Source organism: Lutra lutra, chromosome 14, assembly GCF_902655055.1.
Source record: "Lutra lutra chromosome 14, mLutLut1.2, whole genome shotgun sequence".
Lineage (NCBI taxonomy): Eukaryota > Metazoa > Chordata > Mammalia > Carnivora > Mustelidae > Lutra > Lutra lutra.
In genome coordinates, this window is record NC_062291.1 from 37255535 (window position 1) to 37278133 (window position 22599).

Below are 22599 nucleotides of genomic sequence, written 5' to 3' on the forward strand. Positions count from 1 at the left end.
GAACAGACCTTTTTCCAAAGATGGTATTTGGGTGGCCAACAGATACATGTAAAAGTGCTCAATATCACTAACCACTAGGGAAATACAATCAAAACTGCAGTAAGATGTCATCTCAGACCTGTTTGAATGGGTATTATCAAAAAGATAAGAGCTAACAAGTGTTGGTGAGGATGTGGAGAAAAGGAAACCCTTGTTCACTGTTGGTGGAATATAAACTAGTGTAGCCACTGTGAAAAAAGGTACAGTTTCCTGAGAAATTTAAAATTAGATCTAGGGGTTCCACTTCTGCATATATATCCAGAGGAAATGAGATCACTGTCTCAAGAGATCTGTACCCCCTGTCTTAAATGAGACATTATCTACTGTAGCCAAGACATGCTAACAACCTGAATGTCCGTAGAGGGGAAGGGATAAGGAAAATGTCAGGTTATCTGCTTCATCTGTCTACCTGTATCTCTCCATAGATCTAGCTATAGCTCAGTCTATCTATGAATATTACGCAGCCATGAAAAAGAAGGTAGTCTTGCCATTTCTGATGACACGGATGGACCTTGAGTATGAATAAGTCAGACAGGGAGAGACAAATACTGTATGACCTCACTTATAGTAGAATCTAAAAACCCAAACTCAGAGAAACAGAGTGTATTGATGATTTGCTAGGGGGTGGGTGGTGGGAATGATAAAAACTGGAAAAGTTACAAAATTCCATTTATAAGCTGCTTAAGTTCTCAGGACATCATGTACAGCGTGGTGATTATAGCTAACAATACTGTATTGTATATTTGATGGTTGCTAAGAGTAGATATTAAAAGTTCTTAGCACACACAAATTCTATGTGAGGTGATGGGTGTATTAAGCTTATGGTAGTAATCATTTCACAATGTATACTTAGGTCAAATCATATTGTACACTTTTTTTTTAAGGATTTTATTTTTATTTATTTGACAGAGATCACAAGCAGGCAGAGAGGCAGGCAGAGAGAGAGGAAGGGAAGCAGGCTCCCTGCTGAGCGGAGAGCCCGATGCGGGGCTCGATCCCAGGACCCTGAGATCATGACCCGAGCCGAAGGCAGAGGCTTTAACCCACTGAGCCACCCAGGCACCCCCATATTGTACACTTTAAATTTTTACAACGTTGTGTCAGTTTTCTCTCCATACAGCTTGGGGAGAAAGGGGTTTGTTACTCAGAAGGCCTCCATGATACCAATATTCAGTGTATTTCTTGAGGTTCTGAAAATAGAGGAGTTACTGTCAATTCACTGTGTTCATTTACGCAGTGAATGTTGATTGACTAACTGTTCTTGACTGGACCCAGCGCTCGTTGTTGGGGACACCACGGTGAAGAGGAGAGAGCGATTTTTCTCCAGCAGTACCTACCTTCCTGTGGGGGCAGCCTGGCTGGCCGCTCAGTGAATCCTAGCCCGCCCAGCAGGCCATGTGGCAGAAAATAGGATGGAGGGAGTGCCAGGAAGTAGAGGAGATTCAAGAGGTTTCAGACATTTATCAAGCATTTTTCTTTTCTTTTCCTTTTTTTTTTTTTTTTTTGGAGTCTTCGCTCAAATACCACTTTCTGCTAGAGCCCTACCCTGGCCACCTGATTGAATACTGCAGTTTCTGCTCTGGGAGAAACTTTCCTGCTCTCACTCTCCTCTTCTTTTTTCTTATCAGTTCCTGTTATGGCTTAGTGCCTTCCCACATAGGATATATTTACTTATTTATTAGGATAATTGGAGACCATCTGCCTACCTCTCGCTGGAAAACACGCTCTGAAGGGGAGGAACCTTTGCGCTTTGTTCAACAGGGAACTGTAAATGCCAGGAACAGTAGTAGGCACTCCGTAAATATTTGTTGAATGGATTAATAAACGATCGTATGACCAAGGAGCAGAGGATTCCAACCACAGTGGAAAGAACTTGGTGTAGTATGTGGTACGTCATGAATCTTGAGAAACTGATGGCATTCATCTACCAATGTTATGGGAGACTTTTGTTTTGAAGGGTGTGATGCATAGTGGTAAAATATTAAAAAAAAAATTGTATTGGTAGAGTGTGGCCAACCACAGGGCAATCTAGCATCTAGCTTTGCTTCGGGAAGGCCCTCAGATGTTGACTTGGTCAGGCTGGGTTGAGCGGTCAGAAATCCTTTCTCTCCTCGCTCCTGTATAAAACAAACAAATAATCAGCAACAACAACAGTATCCAGGCTAGACTCCTACATTAGTACTGATGTGTACTCGGTGGGGGTTGCTGTGCTGTGTGTTGCCTCTGGGTGAGCCACACCGGAAGGCTTGCTCCTGCCTTATTCTGTGATTTGAGGCTCCACGCTCTGTTTTCTGTGGTCAAAACCTTCTCTTCCTAGTAGCCCCAAGTATGCTTTTCAGACTGTAGAAAATAAAGTGTTTCTCCTGCCGTAGGCTTGTGTGACACCGTTAGACTTGTCACCAGGCCACAGAAGGCACTGGAAACTACTCCCTCAGCGGAGATTACCTAGTCCACCCTCTAGTCCGTCAGAAGCATCATATCCTAATTTCATGGGCTTACCTATGTGTGTGTGAGGTGAGAAAGCCTGACGTGCGCTGTTTATAAACATCTTACCTCTGCCTGCTGTAAAATGCTCACATGTTAATTATGTACATTGTTTTTTGTGGGGGGTGGGTTGGGCAAAGGGGCAAGGTGGTGGGAGGAAGGCAGCCAAGAGTAATTCTAAAGGACCAAATACGTCACCTTCCTCCCCAAACTCTCCTTGTTTAGTAAATGAAGGCACGTGAAAGTGGAACATTTGGCGCTTTGCACCAATATTATGGCGTAAAATTATAGTTAGGAATATTGTGTAAAAACCGTAATAGTTTGCAGTTATAGCTATGGTGAGAACAGCAGGCAAGACTATAAGCTTTAATTTATGTTGTGCTTTGGACATTTTTCAGAAACTATTTACCCATTACCTCTTAGGTCAGTGGCCTAATAATGCAACAAAGCACTTTTTGAAATTGCAGATAATTTTCAGTGCTCAGATCTCTGTGTAGTATTGATGGGGAGGGTGGTTGATTAGGACCTTGGGAATTGTGCTTGATGGGAACAATCTGGAAGGAGTGAAAAATTATTAAACACACACAGCGGGAGATGGAGGATTTACCATTGTCGTGTGGTGCTATTAATTCTCATTGCTCGGTACATCGGCTTGATTGCATACTGTGAATACTGTTTATTGGAGAATGGGTACAATTTTGCTGCAGTTGTTGTAATGTAATACTAAATGCTAATTAGGCTTCTAACAATAATTAGAACCTCTTGCCAGACTTGGAAATAGAAACACTCAATTGAATTTACAGAAACAAAGACCTTTAAGCTATGCCACTAGCAGCATCGACTTCAAGAAGTTTTTTACGTTGTTAGTTACAGAATTGCCAACACACACACACACACACACACACACACACACATATATATATTTTTTACGGTGTGCTTAATGAGTTCATTTATGTTCTCGATAGGATTATTTTCAAAATGAGATAAAGCACACCACCTCCTCCCCCATCAGATGAAGAAAACCTACAAACACAGGTAGAATCAGAAATGCACCTTTGTTAATGTGCAGATGGCAACTGCCTTGCTCTTGGGTGTGCAGGGGGGTAGGGGGAAGCAGGGCTGCACAGGGGAGCATGGCTAATGGGGATTTTGGAGCCATTCTGAACACTTAACATTTTCCTCCAACCTGGTGTCGGTGCATGTACACACCTGATTGCCAGAGTTGTTTCTTTGGATCGGCTCCCTCGGCTGCCTTCCTGGAGCTCCATCACCAGTCAGAGGCCAACCAAACCCACAGTGTCCCGGCAGGAGCAGCTCGCTCTTGCTGCTTTGCTTCGTCAACCCTTTTCAATCCACCAGTAGGGCAAAACTCTTAGCGAAGTGAGAAGTGTGTCAGGTATGTTCGAGAGTGAGAAATAATTAGCCGAGAATTTCCCTGGCATACCCTGGGCTTTGTGGTTTCACCCAGACATGGCTGGGCAGGAGTGTTGAGAGGCCATCCCAGGAATGTGGCCACGGGCATCTCACGGAGGTCAGGGCGGAGGGGCCCGAACACATTGCTTGGCACGGGACCCTGTTGTGGCACCATGGTCTGGTTTTGTCTGGCGGCAGCTGAGGGAGGCCTTTGTTGTTGGGGTCTCAGTGCTGGGTATATATAATTTCCTCATCCTGTTTTTGTTTTGTTTTCAAATCCAGAGGTACAAAGACTTGGGCAAACCTCCTTGACCCTCCCTTCACAAGTACGCCACATGAAACAATGGAGAGTGTCTCTCCTCCTTTTAATTTTAACCGAGCCTTAAGTTGACTAGCTGGTCTTCGGTGCTAATTATTAGCCGCTTGACATGGTGTATCATGTTATCCCTTTGTCTGGAGCCATCAAGGTAATAGAAATAGAAACCCAAAGGCCTGTTCTGAAACAGTATTTAAACAACCTGCGCCCCACCGCTGCGTGGGGGCCAGATTTCTGGGTGAAGTGAGTTCTTACAGGTATTACTGGTTACTGGCAAACAGGTTTTAGGATGGAAAGATGACAGCGAGCACCATTTGGCTCTGCTCTCCAGTGTGAGACGTGGCTACTTGAAGCAGAGAAGCAATTTCTCACTGTCTCTGGTTTGGGTTTGAGTGTCCATTTGTATCAGGTGTTGAAAAAGGATGTTCATAGAAATTTCTGTTTTTGTGTCTTGATTAATATTTCATCAAATTCATCAAACCCAACCACTTCCCCCAACCAAGTGCCCCTTACCTCTACCTCCACCCCTGCCCCCACCCCCAGTAAAAAATATTTCTTTGTTTTGACTTGAGTTCCTTTCGTTTTTATCTTTGACCCTCTCAGCTTGTCTCCTCCCTAGCAGAGGGTTCTCCCTAGCCTGGGGCCTCTGCTGGTTGGAGTCAGGGGTTGGGGGGTGGGGAGTGGTATGGGGCATGTCCCAAAACACAGCTGCTTATTATTGAGGTTACCCAAGACAAGTAAGTTCTCCTCTCAGCAGTACTTGGTTCTTGTTCTTTGTGCCACTCACTGGGCTTGGAGAGGCCTCTTTTCCTCATCTCACTTTTGGACTCCTCTTGCCCTGTATGAGTGTGGTGATTTGGTCAGATTCTCTCCTTTTCCTTATGCTGGGGGGGGGGGGGGTCTTATTGTTTAACTGGGGGAAGATCAATTTTTTATGATGATCTCCTGAATTCCCAAGAAACAATATTCAGGGCAGAAGAAGGTCTCAGATAACCAGTGACCAGAAATCCTTGACGCCGGCCGCCCATTTCCTCCGTGCTGGAGAGTCCTGCTTTTTGAGGTGCTTTAGGTTTGGTCCTCACGGGGTTAAATCAAGGTCTGTGACTTGAGGCTGGCTCTGCACATTTGCCTGTCTTGCAGTTTGTATGAAGTATGCCAATGAAATTTTTAAGGAGGTACTGTGGGAGCATTTTAGTTCACATTTTAGCAAATATACTTGATTGCCAGAGGTGCTCACGTTGTGGTTTTTCCCTTTCCGACGCTACAGTTTTTCCTCGTGCTGGTCTGTTGAGAGCCTGTGAAAGATGAGGCCTGAGTGAGTCAAATGCTTTCTTTATATTTTCTGGTTACATTTTTCTTGTTCACAAGTCAGTGGCACCTGCAAATGGAAGACTTGCTGAGGTAGCACCTGGCTGATTAGCAACTTTTGCTTGGTCCCCCTCACACACTGACCGTTAAATTACCTCCTATCATGCCTGGGCTGTGTGGCTGCTGCCGAGAGGCAGGCAGAGGTCAATTCAATATGGCTGACATGTTCTGTGTTTCCCCACAGCATGTCACATGTAACCAGCGTAACGACTTTGACAAAGTACCGCAGGGTGACCTGGTAGTCTTGGGTCAGAGTGAGAGAAATTGGTGTTGTACTAAGATGTATGTTAATACATATATTATTTATATGGGCATTAGCGAATGCTATTGTTGCCTCAGCACAAACCCAGGCCCAGGGATTGGCCTTAGGGTTTTTGCAAGCTTACTTTATCATGTTTCTCCCCACCCCCTCCTTGCTCATGAATAATTAAAAACTTAAATTACTTGCCATGTACAAAATTCATATGCTGGGGAAAATAGCTACATGAAAATTAATTTTCTGTTCTGTGAGACTGACGGGAAATCAATTAATCTTGATGTATTATTTTATGCAGAACAGGGTGCAGAACCTGCAGAGAGAATGGCTACAGCTGTTCTTCTTGGTCGGGCCATATATTATCGTTGGCGGGTTTGACAGCTTCTGAAGGAAATGGCTGAGGGGTATCAGGCAGGTGAATCAACTGTAAAAATTTATTGGAGGATACAAACTGTTTCCAGGGGACTGATATAAAACTCACACTTGAGAACTGAAGTATTGAATGTTTTTGTGACTGAAGCAGCTTGTTGTCAATATTTATAGCTTTTCTCTTTGTTACACGTCCTATTTGTTTGATTAACTAGTCAGATGTTAGTGTCTGTCTGTAATTTATCTGTGGTGCCTTCTGTAGCATTTTTGATACATAAAGATTTACCACGAGATAAAAAAGGCAGCTCACACAATGCAATATGCTAAGTAAAATGACAGAACTGTTTACAACATGTTACAAGTTTTATAACTCACGAGGTAGATCGGTAACTTTTGTTTACTGGTGTCACTGTGAGTTGAAACGCGTCTCAATGTATGAACTACTATGGGGGTAAACAAGGCTCACTTAAATAAGCAGAGATTATAATCAACGCATACCTCATGGTAAATCATTTAAGAGGCTCTATAAAAACGTTTATGTACAGCCATACATAATGCATACATTTCTGAAGTAAAATAAAATAAATGCGTGCTTTTAGAATAGGCTGTAGCTACATTCCTCTGCTACGCCGTCAGCATCAATTTCCCCTGTAGATGATGGAGGTACAATGCTCAGACAAACGCTGACGCAGACAGATGGGAGCCCTCAGCTGAGGGGCGGTGGCTTAGCAGGTGACATCAGGAATGGCTGCTGGGAATGCACGTGTGTCCGCGGCACCATCCGAAAGCAGGGGAGGCTGTTGGAGCAAGGCAGTCGTGGCTCGAGTGTTCCCCCAGCCCTAGGCGAGGTATTTGAGGCCGACTTCCTGTGGCCTTTGAGGGAGCCCTACGTGATGTGTGGGTTTAGGAAGACCCCAGGAGAGTGGCTATAGAGAAGGTTTCACCAAAAGCCTCTCTTTCATCACCTGGTTAGCAGGCGAGGTGGGGGACCAAGGAGCAGTAGGATTGTTAGCTTCAGGAAGCACGAGCACTCAGGTTCCCTTCACCCTACACAGAGACAAGGAATATTTATCCCGTGCTTGCTTGTGTACTATCCAGATAATCAGGCTTGTGGAGTTTCAGCTAAGAATCTGAAGTTCTGTTGGTCAGTAACACACTGTACTAAGTAAATAGCATGTGAAACAGATGACACGGTGTGTGACTCAATTTCTGGTAATTGATGAATGACTCTCGTTAATAGCACTTACAGTGAAGACCATTGTGACATTTTGCCAGCTTTCCTGATAGAAGAATAGAATGGAGGCGTGGATTTTGGGAGGCATCGTAAGGGCACCTTGCCTTGCTCTAGCACGTTCTACTGTTTCGGAAGCCTGTCATTCGTATGTGTGTGGAATTATGTTGGTCAGAGTAAGCATGTTAAGGTATGTTTCTTAATTGAGTAGATGGACTTTTCTTATTTGACTAGTTTGAGGGAGGAGGTTGGGAATTGCTCTGTAACAAATTACCGCACAGTTACTGGTTGAAATGGTACCCATTTACTGTCTGTAGGCTGGCCACTCTGGGCAGGCCTGCCTGGCTTCTCTGCTTAGGGTCTTACTTACAAAGGCTGAAATCAGCCGAGGTGCCTTCTCTTCTCATGGGTCTGGGAAGAATCCGCTTCTAAGCTCCTTCAGAGCTCTGGTAGAGCTGAGCTTCTTAAATTTGTAGGACTGATCCCTGTCTTCCTGCAGTTTTTTTGGTGGGTTTCACTCCTAGCTTCTGGCGGACGTTGTCAGACCCTTTCCTGGCCGGCCCCCCATCTTCAAGCAGACAGTGCACTCTCTCTGTCTGGCGGACTCCTCCTCCTACTTGTAGTCTCTAGGACTTACCCTTCTGCTACCAGTCGGAGAAAATCTCTACTTTTAAGAAAGGGCTCATGTGATTAAACAGGGCACAGCCAGATAACTCTCTGTGACTTAAGGCCAATGGATTAGTATCCTTAACTTTATCTGCAAAATCCTTTTTTGCCATGTAGCATAACGGAACCACAGAAGCAGTACCACTGGGCAAAGGTTATGGGGGTCAGACTAGAGCTCTTTCTACCCTGGGGGCATTTGGTGTGATGTTTATGGTGCGGATTTTCTAGAGCAGTGCTGATCTCAGTCCTTGCCTTTCTTTAGTCGTCCCACATCCTGGCCCGGAAAGAAGTGGGCCGACTCTGGGTGAGTTCTAGCAACGATCGCATATGCAGTGCCTGCTCTATGTGCAGCTTTGCATTAGGAGCAGGGAGTGAAAATCTCTGTAATAGACTCGTTCCTTACTCGCTCCACAACAAGTCTTTTCAGACGCATCCCGTGAGATCATTCACCAAGCAAGGCACCTGAGGACAGGGGCTAAGTTAAGTGGAGTTGAGCGGGCAAAGCAAATCTCTGGGAACTGAAGCGGGCAGAAGGAGACTTCAAGAGGGGAAGTTATTTTCAGGCCTTGAACAAGGCATACAGTTGGACCAGATGGAGGGGACTGGCAAGCAAATGCAAGGGGCAAAGCGCCTACCGTGTTGGGAAATGATGGGAAGTCAGGTGGAGCTGGAGTGAGCAGGTCCCCTCTGCTTGCAAGTTAGGTGTGTTACCCCTTGTGGGGGCGGGTGGGAGGCTCGCTGTGGAAAGGAAATGAGTGCCCATGGTGAGCTGCATGGAGAGAAAAGCTTTGAAATCACATCAAGTTCTTTATTCTTGGGGTGCCTCGGTGGCTTGGGTGTTAAGTGTCTGCCTTCAGCTCAAGTCATGATCCCAGGGTCCTGGGATCGAGCCCTGCATTGGGCTCCCTGCTTGGTAGGAGTCCGCTTCTCTCTCCCACTCTACCTGCTTGTGTTCCCTCTCTCGCTGTCTCTCTCTCTCTGTGTCAAATAAATAAAATCTTAAAAAAAACACAAAGCTCCTTATTCTTAAGGAAGCCTCTTGAAGGAGTCACGTTCTCCATCCCTGCCTCGAGCAGGCCTTTTTAAGGGTTCTCTGTCTTTGGGGTATGGGTAAGTCATTCTGCACAGTGCGATAGGTTCTGTACAGAAGGTTTGCAACTTATAAGACTGCATGTAACCATCACCTGGAAAGCTTTGAAAGAGACCCTACTGCTCAGGCAGTACCTCTGACTTTTGCACCAGAATTGCTAGAGATGGGATGTGGGGAGAAGTTTGTGGGATGATTTTCCTACCACTCAGCCGGGGGTAGAACCACTTTGCTATATACTAGGTGTGCCCAGTGTGCTGTGTGGTCTGTGCTCTTCATTCTGTTTGGGAGGGGACAATAGAGGTGGGGTCTTCAAAATCGAGAAGGAGATTACCAACTGGGTGGTGGGGGGATGGGGTATCGCAAGCCAAGGGGGGAGCTTAGGGATGGAGGAGCCTGATGGTCTGCATGGAGATGAGTGAGGACCGAGCCGATGCAGCATAGGCGAGATGGAGAGCTCAGAGGAGGCTGCGAAGACATGAAGCTGGAAAGAGGGATTGGGGTGAACTTGGAATGAATGCTCTTGGATTTTGCAAAAACAAAAAAACAAACAAACCCCCAAAAACAAAACAGAAACAAAAACGAAAACCTCCTTTACTATCAAGGCTTTGTCCTGATCCAACCTGCCCTTCCCCTTAGTTAATCCGAATTACTGAGGTTTGACTCCATGTTCGGTTTTTCTAAGATGTGCTTTGATTTCTCTCAGAAGTGGAGCCGTGTTTATTCTCTGAGCGGCTCTGTGTACACACACTGCCGGTGGAGTTGCCTGGGATGAGCCGTGGGTCCTCTGAGAACTGCTTCCTGTTTGGTCTGGTAACTCCTAAGCCTGCCTTTCTTTCCTGCAGTCTGCAGTTGTGGAAATAGGCAGTATTTGAAGTTTGGAGGAGATCAATTTTTCATCCTTTCCTTAGTGGGATAAAGAATATTTCAAACACCACTGGAGGCCAGAGAGCTCTGCAAAGTTTTGAAATAGCTTGGGAAATGTGCCACATGCTTCGCACTTCATTTTCCCCCTCTCTCTTTTCATTGTTTCACTTAATTAAAATATCGTAATGCAAGAAGGGGCGAGGAGGCAAATATTTAGAGAAAGGAAAGGAAATGGGTTCATGTTAAACAGACTCTAAGCAAGCTTGGGGCTTGCAGTTTGAAGTGATCCTGAGCGTTCAGTGAGGTAAACCCGAAACCTTCTTCCTGCCTGAGAGGTGATCAAGAAAAACCGTGAACTCCAACATGATTGTTAATGAAAACCCTGGCCAGTGCAGCGTCCCCTCCCGCCCCCACCACGTCCCCATTCCCCCTTCCCAAACCAAAGAAAAAAATTGGAACATTTTTGGGTCCAAGTTTCACAGATGTTAAGCATTTTGTGATATTACTTAGGGGGTTTCCTGAGCTACATTAAAGTTGAACCACTAGGGTGTTGAAACAGTTGGACCCATAATAAAATATACATGAAAAGGAATTGTGAGACATGGGCTGTTATGTGCCGGTGACAATTAGGTTACTGCTTTAAAAAATACATATCCTAGACACATCTACGGGAGCTTTTTAGGGAATTTTGAGTCGAAGCCGAGTAAAGGCGGATGGTAATTTCTCTGGTTGCCTCTGGCAGGTGGACATAATTTAACAATACCCGTCAGATATGACAAATTGTTTGTGAGTTACATTAGGGCCTTAATAAGATCACATCTGTTCATATATCCTCCTTAACCACAGAGCCTGATTTAGGGAGTTTTCATACTGGTAGAGTATTGTTGTTTAAATATTTAGAGGGGTCTAGACATGTATCATAAAAGAATAGACTCTTGTGTATAAAAACACAGCCCTTTTATCCTCCGTGTGTTTTCTTTCACGGCTCTTGCATCATTCTACTTGAGGGAACCACATGTTGCTTCTGAGAGCCAGGAAGCATAGTCTGTATTGGAGCTGGTATCCTAGAGCTGGAGGAGGCCTTGCAGAATGACCGCTCCACCTCCCCTTCTGTCTGGGGTAGGGACTGAGGTGGAGACGGGGGCAGAGACTTGTTCAGGATATCTTGGCCCGTCGGTAGCAGAGCCAGAAGTAGGACTTTGTCTGGCATTCGGTGTTATAATGATCTTTCCACTGTGCTAGAATTTGACTCTGGGCTGGAAAATGAGGCCCTTGATGTAGTAGGAACAGCTCATGTGTCAATGTCACAAGGGGCTGTAGTCCCTTCCAGAGGACATGCCTGGTCGATTGGAGGCCAGGTTCTTTCATTTCTTTCATTCTTTTTTTTTTCCCTTAAGTTATTTATTTGTTTGTTTATTTATTAGAGAGGAGGGGAAGGAGCAGAGGGAAAGGGAACAGGACCCCATACCATGGCCTCACTGAGACCATGACCTGAGTCCAAATCAAGAGTTGGACGCTCAATAGACTGAGCCACCCAGGTACCACCCCACCTCCTGCCCCCGCCGGATCTTTTTTAGGTATTAAAATGTAAGGCTCTACTCAGTGCCCTTCTTCTGACAAAGAATCTTCTGCCACTTCCTGGCCTAAACGCATGGGCGGATTTTCTGTCTTTGACCACATCACGTGTGTTCCCACCTCTACTCATACTGTCCCCTTCTCCTTTCAGTTGCTTCCACATCCAGAATAAATAAGCTCCGTTTCATCATGAGGTCTTCCCAGCTCATAGCCATTTATTAGGTTTAATTATATAAAAATGCTCTTTAATGGGTCAGAGATGTCAGGGGCCCTTGGATGGCTCAGTTGGTTAAGTGTCTGACTCTTGGTTTTGGCTCAGGTCGTGATCTCAGGGTCATGAGATTGAGGCCCCTGCCTTGCTGGGCTCTGCTCTCAGTGCAGAGTCTGCTTAAAACTCTATCTCCCTCCCCCTCTGCTCCTCCTATGTGTGAGCACTCTAAATAAATAAATAAATAAAATCTTAAAAAAAAAAACCCACCATGTGAAGTATCAGCAATTTCATCAAATTCAATCTAAAGGTAATCTTTAGAAAACCTTTGTACTACCTACATTTTTTATTCAGTTTCTTAGTGTTACACATGTATGTATACAGTAGGTATCAGCTTTTTAAAACAAATGTTACTTTGCTAGAATTTTAGATTTACAAAACTGTTTCAAACATAGTATAGACTTTCTACACCCCAGCCCAGTTTGCAGTTTCCCCTATCGTTATGATTTCATATCACCACAGTATTTTTGTCCAATGTAAGAAATCGACATTGGAACATTACTAACTAAAACTCTGGGCTTTGTTTGGGTTCCATCACTCTTTCCATTAATGTCCTTTTTCTGGGCTAGCCTTCAGTCCAGGGTCCTGGGCACTGCACTGCACTTAGGTGTCATGTCTTGTTCGTCTCCTCTGGTCTGTGACAATTCAGCCTTGTTTTTCATGACCTTGACAGTTTCGAGGTGTACTGCTCAGGTATTTTGTTGCAGGTCTCTCAACTTGGGTTTGTCTGATTTGTTTTCTTATGATTATATAGGGGTTATGGGTTTTGGGGAAAATACCGTACAGGAATTATCATCACCTTATCTTGAGGGGTCATGTTGTGAACTTGGCTTCTCACTGGTTTGGTTAACCTTGATCACTTCAAGTAGTTTTTTTGCCCCGTTTCTACATTCTAGACTTACTTTGGCCTCTTTAACAGGCCATATCAGTGTCTTACCACCAAATAGATGAACAATTCTCCCTTGGGAACAGGGGAATTGTTTAATGCTCTTTGTGTCTTTTGTTGTACCTAATGCCATGCCATTTTAAAGAAAGTTTTTATTTATTTATTTGAGAGAGAGCACCAGTGGGTTGGGGGTGGGAGGACGGGAAGAGGGAGAAGCAGGCTCCCCACAGAGCAGGGTTGAATCCCAGGATCCTGGGATCATGACCTGAGCTGAAGGCAGAACCTTAAATGACTGAGACATCCAGGCACCCCTCCATGCTATGCTTTATACAGAGTAAGTGTTCCACTGAAGTTAGTTGAGAGGTCACTAAATAAGTGATTTAATTTCAGACTGGAAGAGGCGTTTGGCTTCAGCAAACCAAAACAACAAAACCCCAACCTACTGAATTCTCCTTGTAACTAATTTGGTGGCCTTTGTTCACTTCACTGAAGGGGTAATTGGTAAAACTACTTAAAATGCTTCTTGGCCAAACTGCTATGAAGACAGGATTATCTGCTATCTTGGCTAAGATCAGAGCTTTGAGTTCAGGATTCAGTAAAATCCCAGTGTAAATGAGGGAGGCACATGCATATACTTTTGTAGCTTCTGCTGACCTGCAGCAAGGGTGTCCCTATTTGCTGAGTCTTACAAATATTTGTCGGAGATTTTGATGATCCTGGAGCTAAGGTATTGTTTAATGGATTCCTGAATGCATTTTATTTCATCCTGGTAGTTATTTTTACAGCATTTGTCTGTGCAGGTGTTTTGGAGGGCACAGGCACCCTACTTTTGGAAGACTAAATTTTGTCATGGCCTTCATGGAAAACAAAGCATTTAGGAAAAAACAAGGATGACATAAGAATCCTTTTTTTTTTTTTTTTTAAATAAGTTGAAAGCTAAATGCTTTGAAAGTGGGGCAAGAGGGAAGTGGTAGTAGTCCTTCTATAAATCCTTTTAGCAGGGACCTTACTAGTCAGTCTTGTAGGATTGATTCTTTCTGTTGTGACTGAAAAGTGGGCATAACATTATGATGATTTAACCTTTCTAAAGGTATACATAGGAATTAGAGTAGCCTGATTTACAATTCCATTTAAAAAGGTTTCTTCATTTTACTTAATGTTTTTTAAAATATGAATAAAGAACCCCCAGCTTTTCAATAGTGTAAATTATTTCATGCTCGTTTTTCAATCTGAGAGTCTCATGATAGCTACACCTGCTATATGCTTTATTATGTAATTTAATTTTTCATAACTTTCTTTTATTAGCTGTAAAGTAGGTTTAGAAAAAATAATTAGATTAGGTTAAGCCACAGTTAAGATAAAAATGACAATTCAATAAAAAAAAAGTTCAATGTAACTCCTATTTTCTAAAATAAAATACAGCCACTGAGAGATTTAATTACGGTGTTATTCAAATAAATTTTGCCTCTACACTGAAAGCACTCAAGAAAGAAACTCCAAGAAAGGTGCTTGGTTAACATGAAAAAAGTAATGTGATACATAAAATTATAACTTATGAAATGTGATGGGGACCGTGCTTGAGAAGAAATAACACAACTGAGCGGGTTCTCTAGAGGGATGCACTGGGATTACTTGAGTTGCTGTGTGGTGAGGGCCCTTGGCTTGCTCTGAGTTTTTATGTGCCAGATTGGGAGCTTTCACTATTTGGGTGATCTTGGAAGGCCATATCCTTTCATTAAAATGATTCTGAAAATCACCACCAGATATGTTATGGTCATGAAGTCCTAAAACCGTAGATGTAGAGGAAGCTTCAGAAAAGTCTGACCCTTATCCAAGAAGTTGGCTTTCCTAGGCTCACAGGTCTTCAGAGCCCCAAACTAGTGTTTACTACACTGAATTGTTACTAAGATTGAATTTTGTAAAATACATTATATATATGTGTGTGTATGTGTACCTATATGTGTGTATACATACATACATGTATGTATATATATGTGTGCATGTATATATATTTTTTCCCCCAGTGTAAAACGTGAATCCCATTTAGAGTCAAAGGACATTGTTAGGCTTAAGACTTGGGATAAGAAACTAGCAGCCCTTCTTCATGTTCTGCTCCTTTTTAGCTCTGAATCCTGTGCCCACAGGAAACCACCTGCAGTTTTTCAAACTATCATTTGTTATCATCCTCATACTTAACAGCAATAAAAGCCTCTTATTTAAATACTTAAGTAATTGAAGGGAAAAGAGACATCTATCAAAGTTGCTTTTCCTTATATTGCCTTTATGCAACTAAACTTATGATACGTTATTTAGCCTGATACTCTTGGAGTCCAATTAAAGAAATTCTGTTTATTCAACAAATGTGGCAGGCCGGGCCCAGTGCTTCTTATTGCTTTGTAACTCGAGGAGATGGCATGAAATGCTAGCCATCATCTAGCTCAAGGTTATTCTGTGATCTTCTTGATGATGGTTAGAGTTCCTTTAATTCAGTATTTTTCAGGCTGGGAGTTGCATCCCAATAGCGGTCTGTAAAATCAATTTAGTGGGTTGTAACCAACATTATAAAAAATAGAACAGAGTAGAAAATATCAGAGTTCAATTTTTGAAACGGTCAATGTAACTTGTCTTTCTAAAGTAAAATACAGCCACGAAGAGATTTAATTATGACACAGAATTAGGATAAATATGGGTTTACACAACTTTTTTTTATTAGATCTACACATTTATATGTGTATACACACATCCATACACACACAGATATATTAATATCAGAATGTTTGATTTTATGTGTTTATATATACATATGTGTGTGTATTCATTTTGTGTATTGAGTCCCAACATAAAGTACATTAGGTTGGACATATGAAGTAGCCATTTCTGTAAGAAAGACACAGCCAAATATTGGGAATTGAATGTGGTTGAACCTACCGTGTTTTATTGTGGGTCATGGACAAAAAAGTCTGGCAACATTTCAATAGCCTTAGCTCTCTTACATCAAAATAATAAACATTTTGTTTTCTTAGATAACTTTAAGTTTCTTCATCTTTAATATAGGAATATAATTGTACTTACCTCAGAAAAAAATGGACACGAGGAAATTTTAGAGGGAATGGCTGTTATCTTGATCGTGGTGATAGTATCATGGTGTAAGACTATATCAAAACTCATCAAATTATATACATTCAACATGTGCGTTTTTTTTTCTTCTTTTTTTTTTTTTGGTGTGTATCCATTGTACCTTACTTAATTAAGCTATTAAAAAAGAATCTCACCTACCTCCAAGAAAAGCTGTGAAGATCAAATTCCTGAGCATGACCTCTTGCCCACAATAAGCACCAAATAAATGTTAGTTGCTATTACGGTGGTCATTATCATCTCCATTATCATCCTCCCCCCATCCTCTGCAATGATCTTTGTTTCTCATTTACTCCTAGGAAATTCTCTTTCAGCCCTGTCAGCATTATTAAATCCATTGCTTCTCTCATCATGTGGGTCACACACACCGATCTTCAGTCACGGTGGTAGGACATTAGTGGAGGCCTTCAGAATTCTGTGCTCAAACCAGTATTTCCCAAAGTGGCATATGGGTCCCTAGGTGTGCACGATGCTTTGGCATAGGAAACAGACAAGGCATGGGCCAGCATGGACTCATGCAATGAGACTGTTACTCCCTTTTCAGATTTCTTTCAATCCTTTGGATACCATTTAGGACAAAGCACCAGTTTGGTGCTGGTCTCTCTTTCATACCTTTCGAATGCTTGACGGATTCTTTTTTTGAACAGAGGTGAGGTCTCAGGCTCAGACTCTTGATGACTTAACAAAGACAAGTTAGGTAGGATTGAATAATGGGATTTTGTTTTCCTCTTTCATGTGGGTGTGTATATCCTATGGGTCATTGGCAAGTGATACTTTTATTGTGGAGATGATATACTATTTCTTCTAGAAATCAATTTGTTGACGTTAAAATATTCAGTAAATAGTGTATGTGGTTTACCCAGTCTTAGTAAAGTCATGGAAGTGTATGATAATAACATCAAGTCTGGGCCAGACTGATTTAATCCTAAATGAGGCGCAGGGAGGTTAAGCAACTGGGCCAGGTAGGACCAGAGACCTTGTCTTGGGTGTGTTTTCATATCTCCCTATGAACATTTTGTTCGTGTTGATCTTCCAGGATCATGTGAGTGGAAGACTGTATTAAAACAATGGACTTGTTTTTTCTGATGTGCTTTTTTGTGTAGTTTGTTGCTTCTGTGGTTTGCCTTGGATCCGTGCACTCCCACAGTTCTGAGACCTGTTCCGGGCTGAGTGGCATCACGGGTAGCCACTTTCACTGTCGTGCATCTGCACCTGCCATACCTTTGCAGTCCTCCTCACCGTGCAGTATTTTTTCCTCAAGGTTTACATTGTCCTTTGCCAATTGGGAGTGGTCTGGGATTACCCGATTGAGACCCAAGCCCTGGGTGGAAGGGGAGGGGCACACTGGCATAGGATAGGAGGACTGTGCTGTGTGTTCACTGTGGCTGAAGTTGGCTTGACTTTGCTGTGCCTTTGTTCTTCACTTGTGAAATATTTCACATGTGAAATAGTCGTGAGTTGGGGCGCCTGGGTGGCTCAGTTGGTTAAGCAACTGCCTTTGGCTCAGGTCAGGATCCCGGAGTCCTGGGATCGAGTCTCACATCGGGCTCCCAGCTCCATGGGGAGTCTGCTTCTCCCTCTGACCTCCCCTCTCATGCTCTCTCTCTGTCTCTCAAAAAAAAAAAAAAAAAAAGCCATTGTGAAATAGTCGTGAGTTGACTCTGTAGAGTCTCAAGAGGCCCATTCATCTTTATAACCCTTTCGTGTCACTTACCCATTTACCCTGCAGACATTTATTGACGACCTTCTGTATGCCAGGCTCTGGTTGGACCAGTGGAAAATATACCTGTGGACGAGGCTGATGACACATTGCACTTGGGGAATTTACCATCCTGTTGGGAATGATGATGGTAATTGAAAGTTTCACAGGAGACAATTTCCTATGGCCCTAAAAAACAGGAGATGGACTTGAGAGTGACTTGGAGGAAGGGGCCCAGTTTTGATACATTGGCTAGGAAAGGCCTCTTTAAAAAGGCAGTGCTTGATGAGAGCATGGAATGGTGGGCATACAGCTGTGAGACACTCAGGAGAGATTGTCCAGGTCGAAGGAACAACAGGTGCAAAGCCCCAGGCAAGTTCAAGGGAGACAAAGGAGACTGGTGGGACTGCCTGGGAATGTGGGAGTAGAGTGCTGATAGGAGGAAGAGGCCAGAGCCCACTGTGGAGATGTTGAGCCTAGGAAGGAGTTTGGATTTGATTCAAAGTGTGATGGGAAACCAATGAAGCTAAATGATGGGTTTTAAGCAGTGGGATGATGGAATCTGATTTGTATTTTTAAAAAAACCACACTGGCTGCTGGTTGGAAATTTGGTCAGTAAGAATAGAAGCTGGGCGTCCAGTTAGAAGGTCATTGTGGTGGCCTGTGAAGATAAATGCAGTGGTAAGACCTAGGGAGTGGGCAGAAAAGGTGCAAAGAAGTAGGGAGATTCAGGTTATATTTTTAATACAATGTCAGTGGCTGTTGGTGGATTGTCTGCAGAAATGAAAGAGAAGAATCAAAGATGAGTCCTGGGATGGTTACGACATTTATGGCTATGGGAAGGCAAAGCTCCTTTTGCTTTTGGTGACATCCTTGTGTTGTCATTGGCTGGTCTGCTTAGGAACATGATTGTTTGCAGCGTCTCCCAGGGAAGAGGACCCCTCCCATGCTGTTGGTTAGCCCAAGGGCTCTCAGGCTCTTCCTCTCTCTGACCTGCATTCCTCATGCTGCGCTAAGGCCCAGGCTCTAACCTCTGAGGAGGTGTTATAGAGGGGGCTTGTGGCCAGGGTACAGGTGCTAGTAATTCATACCTCTTTTATGAGAATGGATGGCTTGCAGCCAGAATGCCAGGTTGATATTTTATGACTGGTTTCTATGACGAGCTCACGCTCTCAAAAAACGTATTGTATTCTGTTTTCCAAGGAAAAGTTGAAGACGGGCTGAGCAGTGGCTATTTTTTCCCTTTTCATTTTCCCAACATATAATACAAGTTGCATTACAATAAATTCAGTCAGTTCAAATGTTTTTCATCTGAAAAATTGAATACATTCTTTTTTTTTTTTTTCCGCCTAACTGCAAGGGGTGAACTTTTATATTTTTATGGGCTTTGTTGTTTTTACTTGTCACAGTTGCTGGTATTAGTTCACTAGTAAGTAATGACTTCTCTGTATTGAGAAAGACAGATGACTTATTAGATGTCAGAGGCCATCTGAAACATTTTCAACTCAGCATTTTTAATAGCTGTTCTTTCTTTGATTTGTTTTCCTTCTTTCTCCCTTTTCTCATTTTCCCTCCTTCAGCGGGCATGCACTTTTTTTCTTCCCTATGCCCCTTTCTCCTCTTTCTCCATCATGACTTCCTGTGTATCTTCTGCCTGTTTTTACTTCATCTGCACATCCAGCCAGAGCGTGTGGGACCCACATTTCCTGCACTTGGATTTCCTGTGAGAACATCTGATTTCCTGTGAGAACAGATCTATCCTCTCAGGATTAATAATAATAATAATAATAATAATAATAATAATAATAATAAAGTGGATTATAGTCTGGAGAAGCACATGTTACTGAATCTTATGGGCAAATTTTTAAAAATTTCTAGCTGCTGTTCACTTAGGGGGTCTGAGATGCCCTAAAACCACCTCTACTCCCTCCTTCCATATCCTGTTAAAAGATTCAGCATGTTACTTTCTGGGACTCCTTGAACATCATTTTATTGTGCTCAGAGTCTCAGGCACAAAAAGCCTATAATTAAATAACCATCATTGAAACAGAAGTGTCCATATCTGCCCCGGGCAGCCCATGTAGTGAACAAGGGTTTGGATAGGGCTGCATCACGTCACCAGGTTGCTTGTGCCTGGCACATAGCAGGTGTCTGGTAAATAGTTGTGCGATGAGTGAACGTCAGTTTAGATGACAATTAGGAGTTGTAGTGGGTGGGATTGGGGGAGTTTTCTGAATGGTGAATAAGATGGACATTTCTCCGATGGGAGCATTCTAAGAAGGAAAGAGAAAAATGTAGAAGCAAGAGAAATATTGACGGGTGCTTTGCTGAGAGTGAAAGCAGGGTGATGTGCTGTGTGTGAGGTAGGGTGGGACTTGGCGGGTCAGGGAAGGCTCTGATAAGGTGGTGGTTACCGCGGAGATCTGAGCAACAAGTGACAGCCAGCGGAGAAGATCAGGGAAAGGCGAGCTGGAGAACAGGCCGTGCGAGGTCTCCAGGCAGGGGCAAGCTGGCATGTTCAGGACACCAGAGGAGCAAATGTGCTTTGCTTGTGGGGAACAAACAGCCCTGGCCCATGGCTGGGGAGGAGGTGGGGTAGTGGTGCTCAGGGCCAGACCAGGTGGGACCTTATGTTACAAATACAATCCATACTCCTTAACTTGATTTGCAACGGGAAGCCTTTGGAGGATTTTAAGTGGGGGCTTGGCTTACATTTTTAACATATCCCTCTGGCTGCTGTGTGTGGAGAATGGATTGTAGAAAGGCAAGAGTAGAAAATACAGTGGTGTGGACTAGGTATTTACTTTTTAGAATAATTTTTTCTTTTTTTCTTGAAAGTTTATCAGGTCTTGGGAGGAAGAGTGTTAGCTTGCTTTCTTTACTGATTCTTGTGCTGGGGCAGAATTTCTGGTTGCATCCCACATCTATTTTCTCTGTCCTTTCATAGACAGAATTTCTGGTTTTTAACTCTACACTCTGCCATCCTTCCTTCCTTGTAGCTGGCAGCTAGGTGTAGCCATGTGGCTTAAATGAAAGTATTGTATGTGACTTCCAGAATGTGTTCCTGAAAAGGAGAGGGTTTTTGTGTATTGCCTCCCATTCTACTGCATGGAGCTGATTGTGATGGCTGGAATGCCAGCATTTATATTGGACAATGAGGACTAAGGCCACATGCTAGGGGTAGGGGGCACAGAGTTGGAAGGAGCCTGTGTCCCTGATGACTTCTTGGAGTCACCATTACCAGCTCTGGATTGTCTGTCTTTGGTCATTTCCGGGGGGATCAGAGAAATAAACTTCTGTCTTTTTTAGGTCTTTGATATTTTAGTGTTTTGTTCTTTGTTCTGTGCCACTAAACATCCTAACTGATACAGATGTTCATCTTGTGGAAGACTTAATTAACAATAATAATGACAATAGTATTAGTGGCTGCTTTCTATATGCCCTTCTCTTTTCTAAGTCCTTTGCATGTGTGTTTTCCCTAAAGCCTTGCAACAGTCCTATAGGGTAGGTATTATATCTGGGACTCTGAGACACAGAAATGTTAAGTAACTTGCCCAAGATTGTATAGCTAGTAAATTGGAGGACCTGGATTCCAATTCTGGTTCAACTGATTCTAGACTATTGTCTTCTTTTCTTTTAAAAAAGATTTTATTTTTATTTATTAGAGTGTACAAGCAGGGGGAGGTGCAGAGAGAGAGGGAGAAGCAGCTTCTTTGCTGAGCAGGGAGCCCCAACGCAGGGCTCGATCCCAGGACCCTGAGATCATGGTCTGAGCCAAAGGCAGACACTTAATCGACTGAGCCACCCAGGCGTCCCTAGACTATTTTCTTCATCACTTTGCTAGACGGCCACATTTTTGATGATGACTTTGAAACCTCTTTTGTAATCATTTAGAGGGTGAGACCAGAGGAATGATTCAGAAGGTGGATTTGTGTCATACTGGCTAAACGCTATAATCGAATTTCTAGGTCTCAACACAATAGAAGTTTATCTATTTACAGTCACATAAAATCCACTTGGTGCTGAGGATGGAGCTAGGCTCTAGCGGTCATGCAGGGACCCAGACCTTACTCCGGTTCCCCTCCTTTCTGCCTCCTCTTCCTCATTCCACAGGGTCTCTCAGAATTCTCCGGGTGCTTTCCACTCCACCAGCGCACAGAGGAGAAGAGAAAACGCAGAGGACTACACAGGCGGGTTTTGATGGGCGGGCCTTGGAGAGGGCGAATGTCCCTTCCCACATCCATAGGCTGGTACTCGGTCACCTGGTCACACCCGACTGCTAGGAGGCCGGGACATCTATCCTAGCCGTGTGCCCAGGAGGTAGAGGAAACGGATTTTGAGGAGCACACAGCAGTCTCTGCCACTTAGGATTGTCAGGAGTGGGGGTTTCTGGTGGCAGTCCACTTGTCGTTTAAGTCCCAGCCTTGCTGCTTATCAGCTGTGTGAACTTGGGCAAATCGCTTAACCTCTTTGACTTTCTTGTTTTGTGTGTAGGATGGCAGCTATCCTAGAGCAGTTGTGAGGATTAAATGAGGTAATGTGGTGTGCGCAGTACTTAGAGCAGTGCCTGAGGCATGGGAAGTGCTCAGTAATCATCCGCTATGGACTTAAAGCCAAGCACGGGGCGCCTGGGTGGCTCAGTGGGTTAAGCCTCTGCCTTCAGCTCAGGTCATGATCTCAGGGTCCTGGGATCCAGCCCCCCATCGCGCTCTCTGCCTGCTTCCCCTTCTCTCTCTGCCTGCCTCTCTGCCTACTTGTGATCTCTCTCTCTGTCAAATAAATAAATAAATAATCTTTAAAAAAAGAAAGAAAGAAAGAAAGAAAAAGCCAAGCGCTTTACTCAGACCTAGGCTCATGAATCTCTTTGTGCAGAGAATTTTCTTACTGAGTTCATGGGTAGCCCATGAGCCAGGGAGGAGGGACTTTGAGAACCACACATC

General features: G+C 43.6%; 1 protein-coding gene across 4 annotated transcripts in view; it reads left to right on the forward strand.

Annotated features, from left to right (window-relative positions):
- Positions 1–22599, forward strand: part of LRMDA (leucine rich melanocyte differentiation associated) — a 1078273-nt gene that overhangs the window by 290867 nt on the left and 764807 nt on the right. Inside the window, exon 1 of one of the 4 annotated variants that reach the window (XM_047702508.1) lies at positions 5542–5567. The exons of the other annotated variants lie outside the window; for them this stretch is intronic. Coding sequence (XP_047558464.1) covers positions 5557–5567 — 11 coding nt within the window. The 5' untranslated portion in view covers positions 5542–5556. Of the gene's footprint in view, positions 1–5541; positions 5568–22599 lie in introns of those variants that run through there. 4 annotated transcript variants of the gene reach the window in all.